Raw genomic sequence first — 22,309 nt, 5'->3', positions numbered from 1 at the left:
TCCATGTGAGGCTCAATGTTCTGCTCCCTTGCATGTGGTTAAGTACCTTTGGCCTGAAGGCTTATTGTGCTGTGAACTTGATGCTTATATGGAGGGATTTTTGGCTTCCTCTCATGTTCGGGTTCTTCTCAGCTGGCTGATGTTTTTGCCGAGGTGACGGTGTCCAAGCCAATCCCACTTGTCGAGGGGACATAGTGATAACTGTTTCCCATGGACATGGAGCTGGACTTCAGCTGATGCAGGCTGATTGAGAAACCACATTTTACTTGCATACGATTTCATTATACGCGTTTCTGTTGCTCTGCTGTTTACCTGCTCATATGCCTTATCATTTGTTCGTTGTATGATTGGTCCACATCATTCAGATTGTTAGCGGAGGGAGTCAGAGAAGTTGGTGGCTTTTCACGTGTATATAAGCTGGAGTTTTTCCCTCCATCAATTCATAACCCTCAATACAGAATACTGAAAATCTTTCCAAGTTCATGGCTTCTTTTCTCTGCATTTTTTCTTCTGTTTCCAAGTATTTCAACATTCGATTTCTTGCTTCCGGAAGTTCAGTATAACCGTTTCAAAAGGTAAAAGTTACACAAGTTACAGTCATAAACTCAACAAGAGTTTCTTGCAACATATTCTACAAATGGGCAAGGATGATGATCTTTACCACGGTCTTTACAAGAGATCTGGTTGAGGATATATCCGTTCTTAATGTTCGAGGTGTGATAAACTGGCAGCTTCTTTCAGCCACAATGTAGGAGATTCACCAATTCTTTAAGTAGTTGAATGCTCTTGATCTTCCTTCTTTGGGATTTCCTTGGAAATAAATGTCATTTTATGTAATGATCAGTGATGTGGTACGTGTCAAGAGATTTCTTCCGCAAATACAATGTCGTATATGAATTGCACTGGAGGGAATGGAAGACGAAAACATGAGTCAGAAACATGAGATAAAATACGATGCAACAACAAACTCAACCTATGCATTTAAACTTTGGAGCATTATAGTAAGACTCAGCCCCGTTTGATAATTCCACAAAAAATAATTTTTCATCCTAAAATACAAATCTGAGTCGGCATGCATGCTTGTTTCAGCTTATCCTTTGAATTTTTGAATATTTGATCTCCATAAGAACTTCTGACCTAGTTATTGGATGTCATGAATCATGTGCTGAACTATAACTATTTACGTTTTAGGAACTACAAGATATATTTTTACATCAGAAGTTTCAACTTGAATCTTTACCTTCCTCTCGGGGAATATTAGGTTGATCAACCAGGAGCTGTTGAAGGGCGACTAAATCACCGCTTTCACTGAAACGAAATAAAGCCACAACGAGCTGAGACAAATTAATAAAAATCTCGTAGAATCCAGAAGCACCAAATTATAGGAAAGGAGGATAACAAAAGCAAAGAGGAAATGAACAATAAAATAGAATCTCAGGCTGATAGACCTAGGAATTAGTATCACAAAAAACAGGAGTATAAGCTACGTTGTTTGAAAATACAGGTTTGGACCTTCATACGAAAAGTTGAGGGCAGCCTCAATCTTCTGAGATTGACTTGTATGGACGGGAATATACACTGATTAGCAGTTAGTTGAAGGCAGTTACAATGATAGGAATACAGTCATGTCTGGTCAAACAGAACATGAAATCTCCAAAGTCATTGAAACATGGAAGGTTAAAAGTTTTTCATTCAGTTCATTGTTCATCGGCATGCATCAAGTCTTCCCTTTTTGCCTAAGCTAGACATCAGACCTTCACATCAACTAATGTATGAAACTACACATAACCCAGAAAATGTGTAAAATTCCCAAATCTTGATGCAGTGCTGTAAAGCTGAAAGAAAACTTTCTAACTTTTTCTCATAACGTGTTCCAAGTTAAAGAAACAAAATGACTTAATATTATTCTTTCAGAAAGGGCTTAAGAAAAAAGCACAGGGTCTAGCTATATGGTACTAAAAAATGCCTTTGGTTAGCATACCTAGGTTTCAATGCAAGAGCTGGAAGTGCTGATACTACAGATAATTTAAGAAGGTACCTGCAAGAAAATAAGATGCAACTTAGTATGAGTAAGTTCATATTTACATCCACCAAATATAACAATTAAGGTTACACACATTTATTGTCCATTCGTTAAGTGTTTCATATAACTAACTTCCTCAAAATTATTAGTAGGAGATTTGACCAGAACAATCGAAAACCACGAATACATAATCTTCAGAAAGGAAATTCTAACTTCACTGCTCTTCCTTAAGATCAGTTCTTTGGTATATCAGTTTCGTGGAAAAAACTAGTTCCTAAAGAGTAATTATGTCTATTTCGCTTGGGCGGTTAGTTGCTAAGTATACTAAAGCTCAGATATAACAGCAGATTCCACAATGAACTTTATCAAATCAATAAATAAAGAACCTCGAACAATTAGACGATTGTATTTTTCAATGTAACAATTAGACTAACATTTTTCAAGATATTCCAAGAAAATGTTAGTGTATTATCAATTGCTGCTTTCATATTGAGCACCTAACATGGTAAAAAAGAAGAAACAAAATTAGTAACATATAGTTTTCAGGGACCCTTACTCTGATTGATGCATCTCCTCAAGAAGCCTAAGCCCATCTAAACATTCTGCAAGTGTTGGTTTTACGCCAACCCGTTGCTTCAATTGTTTTGCTGTTGGCTGGGAAGACCCCGCTTTCACAAGTTGCCTGCTATCACGAACTATCTTCTCAAGGGAAGAGACAATTCCATGAAATTCTTCCCTGGATAAGAATGATCAAAACAAAGGGGAAAACACAAATCACTATCCTGCTACTGTATTCATCAACTTCCAGATTCCATTGCTCAACATAAAAAACTTACTGCTTGTTATGCAAAAGCAATGTAATAAAAATCATTGCAGACAAGCAGCTAACACCTCAAGTGGCAACAACAAATAACTGAAACCGAGATATTGACTTTGAATTAATAAAATGCATAGAATTTGGAAAAGTGGAATAACAACTTGTGAACACTTAAAAAGAGCATTAGTGAACAATTTTTCAGTTATTATTTGAATACAGAAGAACCACAAATCCAAAACATAATCTTTATTTCCAATGCCACAGGACTGCAGTTATTGCACAATCAACAATTCAAGCCAATAGAAAGCAGAAAACGAAAACAAACGAGAGAGAGAGAATAGAAAAAAGACTCATGCCTAGCGATTTTAAATTAAATGTATGCACTGAAATTACACTACATCAGATAAAAGCCCCAGGTTCATCCGTTGATCCAAATTTACCATCCTCAAGCAAGAATAAACGAGAAAATAGTTCACAACAACATAAAAATGAAAAAAAAGGGGGAAAAAGGACAATGAGAAGAGGGAACTACATAGTCTTGTTAATTGAGAGTAAGATGGTTTGCAGGGACTCCATTTGCTTTGCCAATACAGCATTTTCTATGTCCTCGACACATTTCAAAGCCCCATAGTTCCTACAATCTTGGATCACCTAAACAACAAATTACCAAAACAACAGTTTCAGAATAAGAAAAATGGAAAAAAAAAAAATTAACGTGTTCGTGTGTGCAAATCCGCAGAGAGAGAGAGAGAGATTTCGCAAAACCTGCAACCTCTGAATGATAGAAGAGGCGTTAGAGAACTGAGAAATGAGGCGCGACTGAAGCTCATCCCACCGGCACATTTCATCCTTTACTCTCCTGAATTTCTGCTGATACTTTTTCACTATCGACTCCATCTTTCTCAGTCAAACCTCCTGTAATAGGATGGATTTCCGGCCGAGAAACTCAGCTCCGGCGGCGGCGGGAAGAGAAGAAGCCGCAATCAGAGAGGTTTGGAAGTTAAGAGGCATGAGGGTCGGCAAACATCTCTTTGTCGCATTTCAGGTCCTTTGTTAAGAACGCGTTTTTATTTTTATTTCCAATTATTTAGTTTTAAGTGAGAAAATGCATTTGTATTTTTGCATAAATTTTTATGTATAATGAAATTATATTTATTCATTGCTAATGGTATTAAATCAATGTATAATTAAAAATATATATATTATTATTCTATTAAGGGGATATTAGTAATAGTTTCTACTTTTATTCTTAAATGAATTGTAGAAAACCAATGATGTCTTTATCTTAGTCCGATGATTAAGGTTAAAGTTGAGGTTTTCGAACAAGTTTAAAATTATGGGTTCGAGTCCCATCGAATGTATGGGTATTTATCTCAATATATATGTATTGTTGTAATTTATTTATCGTTGTTAATCATATCGATATATTTATTGATTAAAATATAGCCCAACATATCGAGATAGGTTATTGTAATTTATTTACCGTTATTGAAAAAATATAGAAAATAATTTGTTGCAGTAGTAAAAGTTTTAAGTGTTGAAAACAAAAGTAAAACGTGGGAGGAAAAAAAATTGAAGTTGGAATTTTATGTTACATTTTGATTGATGGATTTGAAGTTATGTATTTTAAATTTCTAATAACAATTTTTTTTAATTTGTTTGAACAATATTAATTTAAGGGATGTTTACGCTCCCTTTGAAAAATTATATCTAGCACTCTTGATATTTGCTTTCATCTAACAAATAAGTGCCGTGTAAGTTAAAATTTTGAATTTGCTGATATTAACAAAACAATAAAAAAAATCTATATTAATCCCCAATAAAATTATTATTGATTTAATGCGGGTCAAATAAATCTTTTTTTATGACCGAATTACCCTCATATATCTTCATGCGTTATACATGTGAAGAAGTATATTTTCACCGTTCGCGTTATAAGAACAATTCAGTCCGGAAAAAAATTATTTGACCTGCAATAAAGCAGTAGTCATTCAATTAAGAATAAATATTACTTTTCATTTATTTTTTTTATTAACGTCAGCAAATTCAATCAATTTTGACTAACAATAAGACTTATTTGTTATATAAAAGCAAAAATCAGGAGTATTAGATGTAATTTTTCAAACCACATGGGATCTACGTGTAATTATACCAAACCTAATGGGAGGGGAGTGTAATTATCCTTAAATTTAAAGGATTTCAAATATTTCAAGGGATAATTGAACGCCCCTTCTCTGAGATTTTGGTATAATTACACGTATACCCCATATAGTTTGAGAAATTACATATAGGACCCATGAGATTTGCTTCTATCTAGCAAATAAGCCCCTTTCGTTAGCTAAAATTCACGAAATTTGCAGATATTAACAAAAAAAATTAAATGAAAATTGATATTTACCCTTGATTGTTATTACTAATTTATTGTAGATCAAATAATTTTTTTCGAACTAAAATATTCTTATAATGGTGAAGATATACCTCCTCATATGCATTAACGCGTGAAGAAATATGAGAGTGAAAGTAATTTACTATTACTGACTTTTTACAGGCCAAATAATTTTTTTAAGACTAAACTACCATTACAACAGTATAGATATACCTCATCACATTCATAAATGTATGAAGATATATATTTGATCTGAAATAAATCGGTAATAAGTCAATCAGGAGCAAATATAAACTTTTATCCAATTTTTTTATTAATATCAATAAATTCGTTAAATTTTGACTAACAAATGAACTTATTTGTTAGATGAAAGCAAAACCTATGAGTATTAGATGTAATTTTCCAAACTACATAGGATTTACGTGTAATTACTTCAAATCCCGAGATAGGGAAGTGCAATTATCCCAATTCTTTAATATGTATTCATTTGAATTTTTTTCACCAAACTATTCTTTCAAATTTAAATTCAAAAATTCAAATATAATTTTAAGTTGCATTTGAATTGAAAATTTTAAAATTATATATTTCAAATTCTTAATAACCAATCATTTAAATTTATTTGGATAGTTCTAAATTAAGAGAATTTCAAATCGTTTAGTTCTAATTTTGAATTATATTTTTTTTAATATTAATAAATTTTAAATTCTTCTAATATAAAGGTATTTAAAATTCTTTCTTCAACTCCAAATCCAGGAATACATACATTTGGATTGATGGATTTACAAAGAATTTGAAATCAAAATGTAATCTTGTGGAAAATAATTTAATATTTACAATTTTATTGCTAAAGTGTGAAGAAAAATTATATTTAAATTAGTTTAATTTAAATAATTCAAAAGTAAAAATTATAAAATTAATAATATTATGAATTTATATTCTATAATAAATAAGCTGCTAAAAGGAAGGGTCCGTTCTCGTATTCATGAGACAGGAAAGGAAGCCTTTGCAAATTCAAGAACAATTGTTATCAACCAACGATGAGGTACTTATTTAAGGCTGGAGTTTTAAATTCAAATTCTTGCAATAATGTGCTCAATTCTCATTTTCGTGCACCTGGAGTTGTTCAAGTTGCTTCCCATTCAAACATGTCATCAAAATCGGTTCAAAATTCCAGAAAGATTGATAAAAATTCCGACCTGGATAGCCCCAGAGAGCTACAAAGTTTTGGCCCACTCTTCAACGAAATTCTTGGGATTTTAGGAACTGAAAATATTGCAGCCGAAAAAAACGCGCCATATGGATTTTTAGTATCCAAGGAAACGCAGTTGAGAGGCAATATGGAAAGTGCAGAAACATCAGTGTGTCAGCTGCAAAGTGCTTGTCAAAATGCCGACGAGAAAAGAGACCATGGAAAGATGGGAAATTTGGTGTTAGAAAATAACGGGAGTGGAATATCGGATGAGATTGAAGTAAAAGATGTTAGCCCAATAGTTCATAAGGTGACTGAGATTGTCAGGAGCGAAAATGGCTTGCTCTCGATGGAGGAAAGGCTGGAAAATGCTGACTTGGACTATAACGAGAAGGTCGTTGAGAAGGTACTGAAGAGGTGCTTCAAAGTTCCACATTTGGCTTTGAGGTTTTTCAAATGGGTGAAATTCAGTAAAGGGTTTCACCACACAGGGAACACTTTTAATACTATGATAAATATAGCTGGGGAAGCCAAGGAGTTTGGTTTGATTGAGGAATTAGCTGAGGAAATGGAGAAGAATTCCTGTAAGAACATTAAGACGTGGACTGTTCTTGTGTCTCATTATGGGAAAGCAAAACTGATTGGCAAAGCCCTGTTGATGTTTGAGGAAATGAAGAGTGCTGGAGTTAGACCTGATGCAATTGCCTACAGAGAAATGCTGCGTGCGCTATGCAGTGCTCGAAAAGCTGACCTTGCTTTGGAGTTTTACAAGGATATGGTGCATAATGAGGTGTCATTAGATGTGGCATTATATAAACAATTACTTAAATGCTTTGCATTGTGTGGAGATGTTGCTGCAGTGCATTTTGTTGGTGAAAACATGGTAAGACTTTCTGAGATTCCCGAACTTCACACTTATACTTTGATGCTGAAGAGTTTCTGTATTGCAGGGAGAATCAAAGAATCGTTAGAATTAATTCGTGACTTGAAGAATAAGAATATCATCCTTGACACTGGAATTTTTGAGACATTGGTGAAAGGACTTTGTAGCAGAGATAGGATTGCAGATGCAATAGAGATACTTGAAATAATGAAGAGAAGGGATGTATTTAATCAAAATATATATGGAATTCTTATAAGCACACATTTGAGAAGAAATGAAGTCTCCAAGGCATTTAATCTTTTCCAAGATGCAAAAGAATCTGGAAGTATCTCAGTCTCTACCTACACAAATTTGATGCAACACCTTTTCTGGAAGAATGAATTTGAAAAAGGCTTGGAATTGTACAATGAGATGCTTGCAACGGGGATCCAATTAGATAGTGTAGCAATAACTGCTGTTGCTGCTGGTTATCTTCGGCAAAATTGTGTTTCTGAAGCATGGAAAGTGTTCAAGAGTATGGATGAGAAAGGAATTAAACCAACTTCCAAATCATATACAATATTCATAAAGGAGCTGTGTAAAGTTTCTGACACAGATGTGATCGCCAAGGTTTTGGATGAAATGGAGGCTTGCAAAGTAAATGTTCGAGATGATATCTTTTGGCAGGTAACATCTTACCTTGAGAAGAAAGGAGACATAGAAAAGCTGAATAAGCTAAAGCAGATAAAGAGAGGTTTTACCTTTTATCCTAGAGGTGGAGAGGAACTAGATGCTGATGAATGCAATCGACTGGAACTTGCAGGAGAATCAGAATCCATTCAACTAGTTCAGAAAAGGTTGTCGGATTCCTTTCCAGAGTCTGCATTGAAATTATCCAGAAATACTGATATGCAAGAAGTTTGCCAAATCTTATCTTCCTCAACTGATTGGTGCTCTATACAAGAGAAGTTGGAAGAACTTTGTTTCCAGTTTAGGCCTGAGCTTGTTGTGGAAATTTTGCGTAAATGCAGTCTTAATATAAGTACTGCCTTAAAGTTTTTCTCATGGGTAGGGAAGCAAACTGGTTATAGTCACAATGAACAATCATACAATATGGCCATGAAAATTGCTGGTCAAGGCAAAAACTTTAAACAAATGAGGAGCCTCTTCTATGAGATGAGAAGAAGAGGTTGCTCAATAACATCTGATACATGGACAATCATGATAATGCAGTATGGTCGAACAGGGTTGACAGATATTGCTTTGAGAAACTTCAGAGAGATGAAACTTAGCGATTGCAAACCAACAAAAAGCACATACAAGTTTTTGATCACCACTCTGTGTGGGAAAAAAGGTAGGAACGTTGATGAGGCCATCAAGATATATCAAGAAATGGTTCAAGTTGGTTGTGCTCCTGATAAAGAGTTGGTTGAAACTTATGTTGGCTGTTTATGTGAAGTCGATAAACTATTAGATGCGAAAAGCTCTATTGAATCTTTGCATAAATTTGGTTTCTCAATTCCACTATCTTACTCATTGTATTTCAGAGCTCTTTGCCGGGCAGGGAAGTTGGAAGATGCTTTAGCCTTGATGAATGAAACTGGCCCTGAAAGGAATCTTCTGAACCAGTACACATATGGTAGCTTGATTCATGGTTTGTTACGGAGGGGACAATTAGAAGTGGCATTGGCAAAGATGAAAGATATGAAACACCTCGGGATCCATCCTACTGTCCATGTATACACAGCTTTGATAATTCACTTTCTTAAGGAGAAAAATATAAATAAAGCTTTGGAAACTCTAGAGGAAATGAAAGAAGGGGGTTGTCAGCCTACCATTGTCACTTATTCAGCTTTGATGTCTGGATATGTGAGATTAGGGCAGGTTATTGATGCTTGGAATGTTTTCTATCATGTGAAACAGAATGGCCCATCACCCGATTTTAAGACTTACTCTATGTTTATAGATTGCCTCTGTAGAATAGGCAAGTCTGAAGAAGCCTTCAAACTTATTTCTGAAATGCTGCAGGATGGGATTATTCCGAGTACAATTAACTTTCGGAATATTATATATGGTCTAAATAGAGAAGGGAAACCAAATTTGGCCCATGTTGTACTAAAGAAGAAGTTGGATATCAAAAGAAGAAGAAAAATGGTAAAAACAAGCATTTACTCTCATTCTCTTGCTTTCTCTCAACATAGCACTTTGATATTCTTGTCATGTTTTTCATATATCCCTCTTGCAGCATCTCAAATATTTGCCAATCAATGATAAATATATTTATTTATATATATGCAGGTTTGATCCTGACATATGCTTTAGGAGGGCTTTGACATCTAGAACTTTCTGTCAGTGAAGAACTTGATGCAGCCATAGTTTCAGGGATCAAGGTAATATATTGTGCTAGTCTGCATTTACTTCGATAATAATGAAGCATGCTTGGTTCATTTTCCTTTAAAATTATCAGCTCTTGCTATTGTTTTCTCCCATACTAACTGTGGTTTTAAATACCATATGTTGCATCTGAAGAATAGAGAAGAGTCCTGGTCAGATTTAGCGACATCTTTTTCGATATCGTGTGCTGTATTGTGCTTTGGTCAGATGCATTAGAATGGTGCAAACACAAGTTGAATGTTCTATATGAATTTGGTCCTACCAGAAATGGTCATTAAATCAAAGGTCATCCATCCCTGTGGAAAAGGATAAGCAGATCCATGACTACAACATCAAAGACATGTCAGAAGCAAGCAAGTAGTCACATGTCTCCTCTTCCCACTTTTCAGTTTTGTAGTTTCTTGGTCTTTGTGCTCTAATGATGAATACCTCCCAAGAAGCTCTTCTACATTCACGTTGCCTTTATTTTACAGCATATTCCGAGGCCGATCACATCAATTCACTTTACCTCATCATGAGTTGGATTAGCAGAAGAGAAAATATCGATATTATAGTAGTATTGGCAGAAGAAAAATAGTGAAATTCTATTTCCACTGGTCAGTCAACTACAGACATACTCATCTCTAATAATGCAATATTACAAGGGAAAGCTGAACCATATTTTGTTAATTCGTGTAGAATATGCAATATTTTTGTTTTACTGGAACTATTCATCATCCCCGCCTTCTAAAATTTAAGATCAAACTGGTAGGAACCTGAGATGTTATACGATAAAATCTTCCAAGGCATAAACTATTACTGTCTCTTTCAATTTGTATCTTCTTGTCTCAGTGCAAGGAGGTTCAACTTTCTGTTGCCTTGCCTGCTTTGTTTTTAGTCTTGCTGCAAAGGCTGCCTCTCGAAGTTGAAAAAATGAAAATGAAAGAAAACGCTGCTGCAGCGGAATCGATAATATCAGTAATATCCTTATTTTCCTTTCCAGATAATCTTTCGGTTGCAAATTGAAATTCTCATCTCTTCTCATTGTCTTTGTGTTCTTTTGAACTAATTCTTTCAGTAGTTGGAGCAGATGGGATTCCTTCAAAGATCCACATGAAGCTGACATATTGTCACAGAGCTGCTCAAGTATGTAGCAAGTCTCCCATAAGGTAGTTAAAGAGACAAGAAAGCCCCTACTGGTTTCAGGCTCACTGGATTTTCCAGTGGAATTTTGACTGGGATTTGCTTCAGGTGCAAGTCCCCCATCATGTTTCTCTATTTAAAGGGCGCAAAGTGCCAAAAATGCAATTTACGGATGTATAGGTGCCAATTGCCCATCTACATTGGTATAATATGTTACTGAAAATTAACCAATATTCTCTTGAAATTGGGAATCATGCCCAGTTAATTTATCATATTGTGCAAAATAAATTGGTAGGCTAGTGATACTATTGGCTTCACTCAGAAAAGGTTGCTCATTTGACAAAACAAGCATGGATATTCATGAAAATATATGTAGAAAGATCTGGGGTAAATTACACTTTTGGTCCCTATATCTAGGGCCAAAATTGATTTTGTATTTTGAGCAACGACTTTGGTTTCTAATCTTAACAAACGGTAACGGTTTTTTATCCAATAGATTAAAATTAATGGAATTGGAGAAGTCGGTCATTTTGCTCAACACGGCCAGACTCTGTTCTTCATTGCTATGTCGGCCGTGTTTTCCAACTCCATTAATTTTAACTCCAATCTTAACTATTAGACAGAAAAACATAACAATTTATGAAGATTAAAAATCAAAATCATGTCTCCAAATACTTAGGGACCAAAACTGATAAAATAAATTAATTTTAAATGTACATCAACAGAAAATGATTGATATGAATAATTAATCGAAGAGATTATTATTTGTAATGGAATAAGTATAGGTTATGGCATTTTAGTCAACTTTTATTTTGTTGGATTAGTTACATTTAAATTCCCTTTTAAAATGTAAAATTATACTTTCCTTCGAAAAAATCTTTAAAATTATATTTTCACTTTCCTCACAAATTCTCCATTTACATCTAACTCGTTATGTTAGGTATAGACAAAAAAGGTTGATGTCAACAAAAAATTCATAATTTTACTTCTTATTCAACCTCATAGTAATATTTTTATATTTGTAAGATGTTAAAAGTAATATACATAAAGTCAAAAAAATGTTACTGGTGTTTCCATACAAAATACCAAATATTACTTTGTCACTATTTTCAACAGTAAGCATAATTTAGAAATAATATTTTATTATAGTTATACCTATTTGACTTTATTTATATATATATTACATTCACCTGTTTGCAAGTAAAAAAATATTACTAGAAAAATGTTAAATGAAAGATAAAATTGAAAGTTTATGATTTTTTTTTCTGCTGATATCAGTATTTTTTTTTCAAATCCTAATGGAAGGGATAAGGTGTAAATGAAAAATCATTGAAATGGATTGTAAATCTAATTTGAAAGTTTTTATTGGAAAAAGTGTAATTTTACACTTTAAAAAAAAAGATATAAGTGCAATTTACTCTATTTAGTTTATAAAAACTAGTTACTTTAATTACTTGAACCTTAATATATAATACTAGCATTAGTTACATGCTCAATGTATGTGCACATATACCATATAATTATAGTAATAAAAAACTTACAAAAACTGGTGCTACTTATGAGAGAGATTGATAATATTAAAATTAATTCTAAATAAAATATAAATTAAAAAAAAATATACCTAAAGAAGAACAACACCAAAGACAATTATTTTCAGAAATAAATAAGGTTGAAGAATGTATACAATGAGACGCTTAAAATTGTCTGGATTTAAGTTTTGAGGAAGCAATTTTTTTTAACTTAAGTTTAATTTTTCTTCAAAGGGCATTTAAAATCAAGGTACAGTTTGTTTATTATGGGCTTTTCCTATACACATAAATAAATAAATAGAAAGTTTAATTTCTGAAAGAATATTGTTGTAGTAATAATTACTTCATAGTATGTCCTAAATTTAGCAGGTGCCCGTGCAATCATCCCTCGTAATATGAAGTCACAATAACATTTCAACAGCCCATATCCAGAAAATGAGGAATTGGCACATCATAGCAACATATTCATGAGAACTGAAAAGTGGTGATAGAATCCTTTCAGAAATCACAACTGGACAGTAGAATATATCTATCAAATGTGGATTACAAAGAATACATATCCAACGTTTGCTGTCAATTACAACACAACGGAGAGTAATTTCATACCAATTCATACAGCCACCCAATCCCACCTCCAAAGAAAAGAACAATTCCAAAACGAGGAAAAAAAATCACATAAGTCGCTTAGGCAAGTAAAAAGGTCTTCTTTCAGGTAACAGTCGAAATGATTCTCAATTTTTTGTCCATGCTTTTGTCTTGTAACAATCTTCAGTGGTACGGATACAGCATAACGCACCAATATGTATAATTGGTCTTCTCTCGACCTTGTTCTGGGGTATACTACAAAACTGTACTCATGTCTGCACGATCAATCACCAGTAAAATCTAAATTCTGCGGCTCATGGAAATTTAAGAGTATGCATGCCTCAGCTAGAAAGCACTCCACTTATCAGAATCCTTTTTGGGAGTTTCTGCTGAAACCTTAAAAGGACCACTTGAACCAAATGGGTCAGAATCGTCAAAGGAATAGTTGCTGCTGTGGTCGAAGCCCCTTGTGCTGTCAATGGAGTCGAATCTAGTGTGGTTCTCCCGTCTTGGTGAAGAGGCACGATCATGCGTACTGAATGAATCATACCTTGAGAAACTGTCAAAAAACGCATCTCTCGACTCAACACTGTATCTTGGAGAATTGCCAGTCCTGGAATGTGGGGTCCCAGGAACAGAATCCTCAAAGGTAAATGGGCTATTCTTCTGGAATGCACTATCTGCATGAGGGGAGAAACTTCTTTCCGAACTTGCACCAAAATCATTAGACCCAAAGAAATATTTCTCTTCATGCTTTCCATGATCCGTGTCCTGATAACAAAGGAATGGTGATGGTAGGATATCAGTTACATTGGGCTTCAGATGGTGTTAATATGAAAACAGTATTAGCTCATCAAGGTACTCAGGAATTAATTTACTAAAGTAAAGAAAGTAAATACGCGAATGTGTCAATATACTGTGAGTAAATGAAGCTGAAGCAACAACGGAAATATGCTACGTTAATATTTAAAGACAGAGAAACTACAGTGCTCAACCCCAACTTTTGCAGGTCGTCTTTTTTTTTTTTTTCCTACTTTTTATCGTGTGGTGTGTATGTGTGGAAGGGACAGGTAAGATGTGGTTGGAGATGAATAACAGTTGTTAACGTGAACATAACACATCAGCCAATGCTTTATCCAAACATGTGCCAGAAGCAAAAGTTCCTCTTTTAGCAATTACAATGATCACAAGCAGATTCAATATAGATTGTGCAGTGTGTTCAACAACATGACACGACACTTCCATAAACATGTTGATCACATAAACCTAACAAGGGCAAGCATGTAGCAGAAATACTTGCCTTAGCATTGAAGCCCCAGACTGAATCAATATCATCATTGTTGTCAAAATTACCCCAAGCAGATTCATCAAAGCTTCTGTAGAGCGAGAATAGGTAAAAAGAGGAGGGAACACTTAAGAGTTTCACACTTCGGTTTTAAAACTACAGAGGGAAACAGAAAATTTAGAAAGCTGAAGCAATGTGAAAGTGGATAGAACAAAATGCCAAAACCTGTGAGTTTCAGCATCTCCATCAGAGTTTTTCCTGAAATGATTCTTTGAATCTTCTTGAAATGGGCTTTCATATGATGTTTGCCGCCCTGGACTTCCTTGTGGGCTCTTTGATTCATCTGCACTGTATACTGATTCTGCATCAAAGGCACTAGCCCCTGCACCAAAGAGTTTCTCAGATGTGGCCGCATTTGACAGTGAGTCGGGCGAAAAGCTACGTGTCGGGGAGGAATTTTCCTTCTGAATTGATGCTGAATTGGCATTTGTAGGAACAGCAACATCAAAAGAAAACCCTGTAGAACAAATGAGGCATGCCATCACACATTTGCAGTTAGCACCACAGTTAACTAATCCAATTATGTAGAACGATGATGGTGGCTTCCAGGGGAGGGTGAATCTGAGGTCAAGGGTTTGTCGAACCTTCATCTTCAAACTTGTCCCAGTCTTCATCCCATATAGCTGCTATGTCTGGGATCCCAGGATGCCAACCTTAAAGGATAACAAGTATTTATGCATGATTACTTTGAGGAATATTCAAGCATAATATACTTGCATAGAGAACTGATAAACAGTACACCTACTCCAATTAATACAATCATGACCTCAGAAGAAATCATTAGTGGATCATAGAGATTGTATCAAATTTAGAATCTTAGATCCAACAAAAATGGGTAAAGTCTATTCAAGCAGGGGAGTAATGTCAGGTCGTTCTGGATCTGCCCCTGTTGAATAGTTGGGCAATTTATTGGACATCAGGTGATCTGGTCTTCAGACTACATTACTGGGTCAGGTATCATGTATGAAAAATACTACAGTCTGGTACATAAGATGTTATTGTCAATTATTCAAGCTAGCATTTTCAGAAACATAGTTGGGCATACTCTTAATTCAGGGGCACAATAAAAAAAAGTAGTGGATAAGGACCAAAATAGAATCAAAAGAGCAAAGTGGGGAATGAGAATGTAAAATCACAGGTAAAACTGGAAATACAGTAGTACCTGGCGGAAGCTCGATCAATGCAGCTGACTTCGTCTCTACACCATGTTTCTTGCACCGATCAGTCAACGCCTTCAATAGTTCCTCAAGATCTGATTGTATGCGATCAGCACGCACCTAGATAAACCAAAAATGAACTAAATTTGCTTAATCCGAATTACCACAAGCTTGTAAAACAACAATGCATCCCAGCAGAGCGGCAGTACTGACCTGAAGAATACCATCTGCACTTCCACCTTGCTCCATTTTAGTGATTGCTTGATGCAACTCCATCTTCCTCTCCTAGAAATGTGATATATTGCCTTTCTGAATCAGTTAAATGGTGATTGGAGTGCAGGAGTGGATGGGCAGTTATAGAATGTCTTTAGGGGACAGAATGAATATGGCAATGGGAACAAGTCAACAAAAAAAATGACATGTTTGGTTGACCAATTCATAGACTGCCATGACATGACAATCCTCATATTGATTCCCTTCCCTCCTTCAACATGCAGCTTTGGACTTTACCCACAGATTAAAGGTAAAATGACTGGCCATACCATTGTCAACAGCATTCATTTTCAAACATTAATTCATGTGAGTAAGCTAATACTTGCATGATAAGATACATATTTATAAGGAAACTCTTGTTATCATTCTAATCCTAATTTACCTCAAATAGTTAAGGAAAAATAAATATTTGCATAGGAAATATAAAGAACAAACACCAATTGTCACCATAATAAAAACAGTAAAAACATCTTCGGTGTGGCAAGTTGTACTCTATACTCAATCTAGTAAGATTGGCTCAGATGGTGATGTCATTTTGGGAAGATGATAAAGGCAATGTTTCTGGTGGCTGCCACTCAGGAAGGGCAATGAGATGACGGCCATTTTGTGGCTGCTAGAGCATTCACTTGATGGGATATGAATGGGGAGGAAAAGGGGGTTTGGGAACTTTGCTTTGGACAGGAACAAACAAAAAGTTGACAAAAGAAAGCTGCATGGTGAGGAAGCTCAGCATCTTAGAGTGGTAAGGTTGAGAAAAGCAGGTTTAGAAGGTGGGTGGGACAAGGATCCGAAACTGGGTACCGTAGTCATGGTGGTGATGGTGGAGTTATCAGTGATTCAAGCACGTAGGGCAGGGAACACAAGCAAGCAAATTTCGGCATTCAAGGGTATCGAAGAGAAGGGGCAGGCAGTAGTTGGGACAGTGGAAAGGTTTGTCACTGATGGGTTTGCTGGTAAGGCGTGGTGGAAAGCACCTTGTAAAGTTTCAAAATATTGGTACTTTCTGTAATTTAAAGACATGGTTCCTTCCGAAAAGCTTGGAACAGACAAACATGAGGGTTGAGGGGATCCACTCATCCCATATTGTGGAAACGAGTTCCATCATCCATCCATTTTATTGTACAAACGCACATTAAAAAATTCTATATATCTCATGCATTATATGCTCTGTAGAAAATAGACCAAGCAAACAAGTAGATAACATTGGAAGGGAGTAAAACACATTTGAAGTTACCTGAATTTCACGAAATGAAGCTTCTTCAATAGTTAATTTAGAATGAATTTCTGCAACTTGCTTGTATTTCTCTTGATATTTCTTCTCCAGTATCTCAGCCTGAAAATTAAGTGGTAAGTTTCCTTAGAAAATAATGAAAACTTGTGGACAGATAAAGGGAATGCAGTTCATTGCAAAAGTATATAACTTAAATTTCAGCACATACCTCACTCTTGTCTGCTCTAGCCCTTTCTGTTATTTCATTGAGTCGATTATCACATCTACTTTTATACAAAACCTGGAAAGTACTTTTGTTAATGAAGGACTAAAAGATTTGAACTAAAGTGTGCAAGATCTGCCATTGTAATGTGCACCTCACAGGGTCTACAAGCGAAATGAACCCAAATAACCATTTTTCAATGGTCGTGATCCTCTAAATCAATGGCAGATAAGGAAACAGGTGTTTAGAGTAAAGTAACTCACAAGGTCTTGCATTTTTGTTCGATAGAATTCAAGCTTCTCCCTGGAATCCAAAAGCACCTTCTCCTTGTTGTCGACCTAGCATTGATCCAAAGAAGAGTGTCAACATATTCTCACAAAAGTTGTTTGTTCAACAGCATGCAAAAGAAGAGCAGTTATATCTAATCCTAGCAGAACTCATCCCACAACAAAAGCAGAACAAATTTAGCATCAAACAGTTGGCTGGGATTAACTTCTCAGCAAACTACCTTTAGGTGTAAGACAATACTAAAATCCATCAAACTGGAAAACATACAATGCTCCTTGACATCCTTACAGAAGGTAAATCATTTTCATTCAAATTATTTATTTTTTGCCAATTTTAGTAAAAATATTAGAGAATCAAACCTAGGAATTATTTTTCAAGGAAATAATAATCCAGGTTCAAGAATTATAGATCTGTAGTAGTATATAAAACTTCATATCTACAAGTAATTTAGAATTAAAAGTGAATGAGATAACAGGACAAGATCATATGACAATCATCCAGTTCACAAGCATTCAGACCAGTTATACGCAGCTCTCGACTAGAGTTCCATTATTAGACAGAAAGAGAGATATGATGGGAAGGAAACAGCTACCTTGTCATTGGTTTCTGCTGCCTCCTGACTAGTATCCAGAGAATTTGTCTCCCCGTTACTGGGTTGACCAGGCTGGGAATTATCTAAAGCAAGACCTCTATCATTAATCTGATTTAATTGCATTGATCCATCAGCCTGAGATACCATCTGCTGCACTGGAGGCCTTAAACCAGCAGCGGCAACAGGCTGTGCACCAGGCAGACCTTGCTGTGGTCTTAAGCCTAAATTTAAGAGGAAAATAAGCATTATAAAACCAAATGTGAGATATGAAAATTAAAATACTTCAAGACCATGTCAATCACTACCAGCAGCGGGGCCCCACATGCTTCCATAACCTGGAGGTGGACCCGCCAAAGAGACTAGAGTTTCATCAAGCATGACACTATTGGGCAGCGTCGACGGAAGCGGGCGTCCTTCCCTGTACCGCTCCATTAAATAGAGTGCAATGCAAAACTCCCTCAAAGAAAGCATGCTATCATTATCTTGGTCAGATAAATCCCAAACCTGCTTTAGAACCTCTGGGAATGAACACCAAAGATATTATTAAGCATGATGTTGTCCAAGACTCTAGCAGACTTTTCATGGAAGGGAAACAAAAAAAAGTGATCACACTTATATACTGACTACAGCATACTTTCACCTCACCTTTAAATAGAAAACTAAGAAGATCTATAAAATGATCTCAAGAAATTTTATCAGGAAATCTGGTCAGAAGAATTTGCCTCCAGACTACTACCAAAACTTAGACTAATAGACTCCTCAAATATATGAACTTGATAATACCACAGGAAGAAATTTCAAGCAGTAAGTGCAGATGTATACCAAAATAACCAGCAAGCAACACTAATTTAGACAAATAATGCCATGAAGATGTTTTAAGAGATAAGAACCCGTGTTTAGCTCAGAACAAGGGCCACATAAGAGTTTTCATTACCAGGGAGCAATGAAAAGAAAAAGTGGCAACTAATAAGCACATCGAGTTCCTTTCAGTTGACTTTAGGATAAATGCCACATATCCTTCATGCAATGACAACTTTGGTCTCAGTATGTCCAATCACAAAGAAAACTTCCAAATGGATTATCCAAATTAAATTCATTTCTAACAGTTTCAAAAAGCTCAATCACAGATAATTCAAGGTAAACAGGTTGTATCAGAAATAATCCTGTGTAAATTTTGATCAGACTGAAAAAAATAAATGTCAAAAGACGGGGATCAAAACAATCTGCAAAACAGAAAGCATACATGGTTGAAGGTCCATGAACGCAAGTTAATAAGTATTCCAGACAAATAAACAAACACTAAGGTCGAAATAAAAGGCAATATTTAAGTCATGGAAAGCTCCGAGAAACAAGAACTGAAACTAACTACAATATTTTGTACCTCTGGGTAGCCTCCAACTCAGGAATAGGTTGCGTGCCTGTTCACCAGTGATTTTTCCATCTCTATCAGTGTCTACTTCCATAAAAACTTTTGCATACTTCTGAATGCCAGCACGCGTCATTTTTGGCCACGAGATCTGAGACTGCTCTGATGTTGGACTACCAATAGCAGGTTGGACTCCAGATGACGTGACTGAAGAAGTAACTTGAATTGGAGCCTGTTGATTAGAGTTTGGGAGAGATGGTCTCTGCGCAGCCTGAATCCCAGTGGATGGTTTCAGAAGAGTGCTTTGTAAAGCTTCAAATGGATCAGGGTTACCCGAAGGCTGGGGACTTGAAGTGACTGGAACAATCGCCGAAGAGGTAGGCAAGCTACTAGCATGCTGTTGTTGCGCAGAAGAAACTTGCAGAAATGAAGATTGGTTGGCAGAGAACACATCCCCAGACACCACAGGATTTGAGATAGACCCATTCCCAGAGCTAACTGATCCTTTAGGATCCTTGGTAGTTGTCAAAGAAAATGTTGAGAGTGGATCTTGGGGACTTGAAGCAACTGGTGCAACGGAGGTACTGGCTCCTCTGTCTAAGACTTGTGTTATTGGCCCGGAGGAAGCTGAACCAGTTTTCCCACCGAACCAATCATTGTTTGAGTTTGGAAGACCAGGACTCACCATGCTCTTGGAGATATTTGGGCCACCAGCAGCCTGAGGTGGACGTGAAGTGGGACCAGAAGGCATGGATAGAGGTGGTCTTGTTAACTGGTTACCTTGGGAAGGGAAAAATGGCTGGTTCATATTTGTACTTGAGGGCCCCTGTCCAAACTGCTGGTTCATGCCTGTACTCAGAGGTTGTAACAGTCCAAACTGCTGATTTATACTTCCGCTTGTAGGCTGGGCCTGCGCAAACTGCTGGTTCATTGTACTTGACGGTCGTACCTGTCCAAACTGTTGGCTCATGCCTGTACTTAACAGTCCAGACTGCTGGTTCAAACTTGTGCTTGTTGGTTGGGCCGGTCCAAACTGCTGGCTAATTGTACTGGAAGGTCGTACCTGTGCATACTGCTGGTTCGTGCCTGTAGATGAAGGCACCAATGCGAGTTGCTGGTTGACACTTGTACTTGAAGGAGCCACCCCCCTGAAGCCAAAATTTTGCGGAGATGGCTGGGCAGTTGCACCTGTTTGTGGTAAAGGTGAAGCAGATACCAAATTTGACTGCGGCATAGGTGTGGCCGCAATATTTATCTGTGGAGCTGGGATTTTTGCAGATGCAGGACCATATAATGCTGCCTTGACAATGTCTGGTGTCAATTCTCGCTTGCTTTGAGCCACTGTAACAAGCTTAAGAGCATTATAAAACTCCGTACGACTGAGGAAGCCAGTCCGACTCTGGTCAGCATGCATCCATATCTGCAACAAATGACACATTTTGTAGACGTCCAGACAATAGTTTCATCGACATAATAACAATCTGCAATCCACAGAAACTAAACACCAAAAAGAATGAACTGAAAGAGGAAAGGGTGACATTGGGTTCCACCATGAGAAGCAAGGAGAACAAAATGCAAAAGGGCTTTGTTGTTTTGCCTGATAAGCTAAGGCAAGGAATTCTTAGAAAACTAATCCCCTTAAAACTCTCACAACTGCTATCATCATTGACAGTCAAAATATAAGAAAATACAGTGATCTAATACTTTGGTGCATTCTGTAAGAGAGGTGGAAGCTTCAATCATAGATAACATTAGAAAAGGTGGCAAACATCAAGCCAAAACTCTAAGGAAACCCTCAAATTCAACATACCACCTTCTACTGCCATAGTCAAAATCAAGGCAGATTATCTTTATTAAAGGAGAAGAAAAGGGGTCTCATTATAACAATGAAACAAAATTGCAATTTGGAATAAAGACTAATGATATGCTTAGTTTTTTCTCGGTCATAATGAATCTCAATGAACGTCAGCAGATCCTTTTTACTCTTCTCCTTCTTAAGACAAAATCCATTCAGGAAGTAGGCCCTGTAACTTCAACTCTCAGTTTAATTCCCAAATTTGCTGCTTCTTCAACACGTCCATCACTCTTAAAATCCGAATAGCCACTAAAACCCTAACAGAATTACTTCAATAATAAACAAATACATTTCATTTTAAAACAACCAACAATTCTACACATCTAAACAGCTCAAATTCAATACATAACCCGAAACTTAACTAATTCAAAGGATCACATAGAGAGAAAACAAAAAGATGGAAAGAAAAAAGATTCCACAAACAAATCAAAATATGATAACAGGTAAAGAATAAAAGTGACCTGCGCAAGGACTTGTCTGGGCAAATTGGATCCCTGCAAGAAAGACACAGCTTCAGCTCCACTGATCCTGCCGTCCCGATCCAAATCCGCCCTCTGGAAATATTCCTCGAATTTCTCCATATTTACCCCTCCAGCCCCTGCCATATTTACCGTCTCTCAAACCCCAGATCACCGCATCACTCCATCCAATCACGTTCGCAGTATCAGATACTCCTATTCTCCAACACAATCAGCTCACGGGCAACTGAAAATTCCTGGGTTTTTCAACAGAACAAGAAAATAAATTCGTTGAAAATTGGAGCTTACAATTCTGGATCAAGAAAAAAGGAAGACAGTGAAGATTAGAGAATTGGGGAGAGGCGTCGAGTACACCAACAGCAGATTTAACTTCTGTTTTATGCTATAAATTTCGCGACGTTGGATCTCATTGTTACTTTTCGGTTTTTAACTTCCCCCAATAGGAAAGAAGAATGGAGACGGCTGACATTGCAGCGACGGTAAAAACATGTTTTTGCAATTTGGTCCTTCCTTTTCTGACAAATTATGAATTGGGCTAATAATGATGAGGACAAAATACCAAAAGTATGTGATCTATATGCTCACATACATTATATGTTCGGTCCATAAATAGC

The 22,309-nt window shown here is 36.3% G+C and overlaps 3 protein-coding genes across 20 annotated transcripts; 1 reads left to right on the top strand and 2 right to left on the bottom strand.

Annotated features, from left to right (window-relative positions):
* Positions 1-469: 469 nt before the first annotated feature.
* Positions 470-3,889, bottom strand: LOC105178560 (Pentatricopeptide repeat (PPR) superfamily protein). The gene is made up of 6 exons (XM_011102057.3): positions 3,606-3,889; positions 3,373-3,491; positions 2,580-2,759; positions 1,982-2,038; positions 1,241-1,308; positions 470-902 (listed from the first exon to the last, which is right to left on the bottom strand). Exons 1-6 carry the CDS (start codon positions 3,735-3,737, stop codon positions 859-861), a joined length of 600 nt encoding a protein of 199 aa, XP_011100359.1. The 5' UTR covers positions 3,738-3,889; the 3' UTR covers positions 470-858.
* Positions 3,890-6,190: 2,301 nt separating this feature from the next.
* LOC105178570 (Pentatricopeptide repeat (PPR) superfamily protein) lies at positions 6,191-11,062 on the top strand. Of its 17 annotated transcripts, none has more exons than XR_016064137.1 (4): positions 6,191-9,431; positions 9,576-9,667; positions 10,549-10,628; positions 10,732-11,062. XR_016064137.1 is itself a non-coding variant. In XM_020698743.2 (2 exons), the coding sequence occupies exons 1-2, from the start codon at positions 6,264-6,266 to the stop codon at positions 9,579-9,581; spliced, it is 3,174 nt and encodes a 1,057-aa protein (XP_020554402.1). In that variant the 5' UTR covers positions 6,191-6,263; the 3' UTR covers positions 9,582-11,062. The 17 variants fall into 17 exon arrangements, 1 of the variants encoding a protein (XP_020554402.1); XR_016064135.1 differs by having other exon boundaries at positions 10,729-11,062; XR_016064136.1 differs by having other exon boundaries at positions 10,503-10,628.
* A 1,756-nt stretch (positions 11,063-12,818) lies between these two features.
* LOC105178591 (Calcium-binding EF hand family protein) lies at positions 12,819-22,184 on the bottom strand. 2 transcript variants are annotated; one of them, XM_011102112.3, is made up of 14 exons: positions 22,048-22,184; positions 21,678-21,931; positions 19,377-20,781; positions 18,301-18,513; positions 17,996-18,216; positions 17,379-17,453; positions 17,122-17,193; positions 16,917-17,015; positions 15,623-15,694; positions 15,415-15,529; positions 14,837-14,905; positions 14,418-14,709; positions 14,208-14,283; positions 12,819-13,678 (listed from the first exon to the last, which is right to left on the bottom strand). In XM_011102112.3, exons 2-14 carry the CDS (start codon positions 21,819-21,821, stop codon positions 13,253-13,255), a joined length of 3,279 nt encoding a protein of 1,092 aa, XP_011100414.1. In that variant the 5' UTR covers positions 21,822-21,931; positions 22,048-22,184; the 3' UTR covers positions 12,819-13,252. The 2 variants fall into 2 exon arrangements, with proteins under 2 accessions (XP_011100414.1, XP_088733647.1); XM_088877521.1 differs by having other exon boundaries at positions 21,678-22,146.
* Positions 22,185-22,309: the final 125 nt, after the last annotated feature.

Source organism: Sesamum indicum, linkage group LG2 (assembly GCF_026168435.1).
Source record: "Sesamum indicum cultivar Baizhima isolate 11 linkage group LG2, ASM2616843v1, whole genome shotgun sequence".
NCBI classification, from domain to species: Eukaryota; Viridiplantae; Streptophyta; class Magnoliopsida; order Lamiales; family Pedaliaceae; genus Sesamum; species Sesamum indicum.
Note: the sequence above shows the minus strand (reverse complement) of the source record. Positions and strands in the feature narration are given on the sequence as shown.

Bases quoted from the DNA above. Each gene is read 5' to 3' on its own strand.
- LOC105178560 (XM_011102057.3), bottom strand. From the start codon at position 3,737: ATGGAGTCGATAGTGAAAAAGTATCAGCAGAAATTCAGGAGAGTAAAG. The intron at 3,492-3,605 runs GTTTTGCGAAAT...TTTGTTGTTTAG, and splicing joins CTATCATTCAGAGGTTGCAG to GTGATCCAAGATTGTAGGAA. The intron at 903-1,240 runs GTAAAGATTCAA...CATTCCCTCCAG, and splicing joins TAATATTCCCCGAGAGGAAG to TGCAATTCATATACGACATT.
- LOC105178570 (XM_020698743.2), top strand. From the start codon at position 6,264: ATGAGGTACTTATTTAAGGCTGGAGTTTTAAATTCAAATTCTTGCAAT.
- LOC105178591 (XM_011102112.3), bottom strand. From the start codon at position 21,821: ATGGCAGGGGCTGGAGGGGTAAATATGGAGAAATTCGAGGAATATTTC. The intron at 17,016-17,121 runs GTATGTGCTGAA...CTTAATTTTCAG, and splicing joins CTAGAGCAGACAAGAGTGAG to GCTGAGATACTGGAGAAGAA. The intron at 14,284-14,417 runs GTTTTGGCATTT...CTCGCTCTACAG, and splicing joins GGAGATGCTGAAACTCACAG to AAGCTTTGATGAATCTGCTT.